Source organism: Salvia splendens, unplaced genomic scaffold, assembly GCF_004379255.2.
Source record: "Salvia splendens isolate huo1 unplaced genomic scaffold, SspV2 ctg246, whole genome shotgun sequence".
NCBI classification, from domain to species: Eukaryota; Viridiplantae; Streptophyta; class Magnoliopsida; order Lamiales; family Lamiaceae; genus Salvia; species Salvia splendens.
Genome location: NW_024598884.1, coordinates 1 through 3,215, shown reverse-complemented (window position 1 = coordinate 3,215; position 3,215 = coordinate 1). Strand labels below are relative to the sequence as shown.

The 3,215-nt window shown below is 35.4% G+C and overlaps 1 protein-coding gene across 1 annotated transcript; it reads left to right on the top strand.

Annotated features, from left to right (window-relative positions):
* Positions 1 to 1,535: 1,535 nt before the first annotated feature.
* LOC121789463 lies at positions 1,536 to 3,195 on the top strand (the record flags this gene model as incomplete). Its single annotated transcript, XM_042187919.1, has 5 exons — positions 1,536 to 1,733; positions 1,861 to 1,913; positions 1,992 to 2,028; positions 2,371 to 2,442; positions 3,075 to 3,195. Coding segments are annotated over 5 exons (481 nt in total), but the record flags the coding sequence as incomplete, so codon positions are not given.
* Positions 3,196 to 3,215: the final 20 nt, after the last annotated feature.

Genomic DNA, 3,215 nt, shown 5'->3' with positions numbered 1-3,215 from the left:
GCTGAACGGAAATTTCCTGCCGCAGTTTAGAGTCCGCTCCACCCGTTTCGGATTGCATCCCTCCACCAAACACCAGCCTCTGCTTGTTGTCGCAATATTTACTGGGTACTTTTTTCCAATTTTCGTTTTGGAGGGAAAATCCACTCATTCATTCGTGTGTGTTGCCTTGTTAGTATAATCGAAAATGCTGAATAAATTGACGCTTGTTGAATTTGTTGTGATTGGTTTTAGACCTCTATGTGATTGTTGAACATATATATATTTTTATTTGATTAGTTGGGAGAATTGTTAAGTAAAAAACTTCTTTATGATGATAAGGAAAGAAACTGATATTGGAAAAGTTTAAGTGAAAAACTGATTTTGGAAAAGTTGAGTGAAGAAACTGATATTGGAAACTAGTGTTTTTTTTCTTAAATTGTTTTCATGAATCTTTAATGCTTTACATTTATGCATTGCTGTTAGTATGTTGTAAAATTGGACATAAGCACCTGTCTTTTGCTAGACATTTGCTGACTCAGGCTTAGTTGGGATTTGCATAATTTGTCATTATTGGATTGGAATAAGAAATATTCGGGAGCCACGCCTGAGTGAAAGAATGATGGGGTTTTGTTATGGTACCATTTAGAAGAAAGGCAGGGGATCTTTGGATAACCTTAAACATTTGAGGAACTAATAATTGTTGATTGTTCAGTACATGTACTTACGGCATCCTATCTAGGTATGAATTGAAGTCCATCAATGAAATGTTCATGATAGAGCCGCCTGGAAAATCTGAGGATTGATTGACCCTTAGTTGGGTTGAGATGTGAAGGAATAATGCTTCTTTCTATTTGCATCAATAATAAATATTGCTTTTATTTTCGGTCTTGATGACTCTCAAGACTTAATAATTTTGGTTATTGATGGTCCAATGTTGATGCATCAAGATATTAGCTACAACGATGCACAGGAAATGATATCCTATTTTCGAGAAAACACATGTAATATTATTAATTACAGGAACTGCACGACTTCATCGAAAATTATTCATATATCAGATTTCTGAAAACCAAGCAACATATCATGTCCTTAAGATAGCTCTATAAATGAGCTGGATAGAGCTTCTAACATCCTTGAATACCATTTTGTCCTAGCATATTTACAAGAAATGACGTTCGGATCCTTTTTTCTCTGTGTGTTGGTTGTTAGTATAATGGCAGGTGTTGTTTCCCAGTCTTCAAAAGCAATCCCCTCACTGCTGCTGAAGATAAACAAATGGCTGCTACATTTGCAAGTGGAAACTAAAGTTCGTGTTGACTGCGTCACTCATATGAATGTTGTGTTTCTTGGAAGCCAATTTAGATTACTCATGGTTGGAACTGTTGAGTTAACTGATCTTTGATTGCAAACAGTCGAAATGAAATTTGAATATCAAATTTAGTTGGTTTAAAATTGTTTGTAAAATACACTTACTTGTGCCTTTTGGGTCATCTTTAATCCGGCTCTTTTCCCTGATACATAAAACATTTCAGGGAACCTCTTCCTGCTCGGCACACGGTGGAAGAATCTCGAAGTTCACTGTAATAAAGGAAAAAAGCAAACAGAATTTGGCTCTTCCTAAGAATGAGATATCAAAGCTACATGAGCTCTCATTTGATCGTCCGCAGCTTACTGACCACGAATTTACAGGGGCCCGAAGGCGAGAATTTGGTCATTTTGTTGCTCGTGATGCTATATTGGACGAAGAATATTGGGTTGGTTTTGCTCTCTTTTTCAATCCATTAAATACATGTAAATACAACTCACAATGCAAATATGATTCATTTCTTTTTCTAAAAGCACTTCAGAATTCTTGTCTCCATGTCTGACTAATAATCGCAGACAGCAGCATGGCTCCGAGCAGAAGCCCATTGGGAATCCTTTTCTTATATGAGGTCAATAATCTCTAGTTAAGCTATGTTGGAGGCTTCATTGTGCTAATAACTGATGTAGATAATTATGTGATGTTTCAGGCATGTTGATAGTTACAAAAGAAAGTACGCTGAGGAGGTGAGTTCCAGTAAATTCACTTGAGTGTATATCATACCAGCGTCTACTTTTCACTTTTCAGTATGGCTTGTTTGCCCTATAGCCGTTATATTGATAACCGACTAAGTAAAGTAGTATTCCTGAGTTTGTTTATAAGAACTTATTGAACATCAATCGACGCCGTGCAATAAGTCTGCCTAGACAACAACCTTCCCCTATAAACCGTTAATATTCTATGGTGATTTGTACTGGATAAACTCGATAGCTTCTAATCGCAATTTAACTTTATGACTTCTTCATGAGCCTTGTTCTACTACTTCCTTTTTTGGGAGGAATTTATACTATATTTTCTAAACTTGGCAGGAATTTTATGCTTTGAAGCGAAGATGTCATGGACAAGAGGGGAAGTCATTGAACTGCTTCTGTTTTGTTGCAGTAAGTCATCTGAATCATTGCATGAGTTATTTTAATAATTGTGCTAGTTTCTTTCTTTGTAAATGGCATATACTCCCTCACTTAGGTGGGGATGGCACCTGAAAAAACCTGGAAGTGTCAAAGGACACCATAGTGTCTTGGCATGGCCTACATAGAACTAGGCAGAGATTTTAACAACACTATTAGATCTTGTGATGCACTTGTGTCAGTTTTAGATAACTTCTTTGGATATATTTTTCCCAGAATCTCATTTATTCTCTTTATGTTTTAATATTTAGAAAAAAAGAATAAAATCATTCACCTTCAGTTAGTTTTGATTACGCTTAGCAATCATTCATTATATGACCTATTTGATGATATTTATTCCAAAGTTCTGCATTATGTGTATTGTGTATAGAATTAATGAAAAAGAAATAGTATTTGGATATCTTGTTTGCAAAAGATTGTCCGTGCAACAAAAGTTCTCATAGAATTATGGATACTATACTATAATCTTGTTTAATGAAGTGTAACCTATAATTGATTATATGCATGCTCCAAACATTATCAGAGTTGGAGTATTTCTTGACTGCAGTTACCTTGGAAAGTCTAAATTCTTTATTTTTTTTCCTTTGTTTTCTTGACATTTGTAGATTAAGAAAGAAGATAAAAATGTCAGAAGAACAGTCCTGAACAGTATCGTGGGAACATTGGATCTAAGCATCAAGCAATTCAGGCAAGGGGAAACACATCTCGGGGTACAATCTTTCATCTGTCAACTGATGCACTTTTTT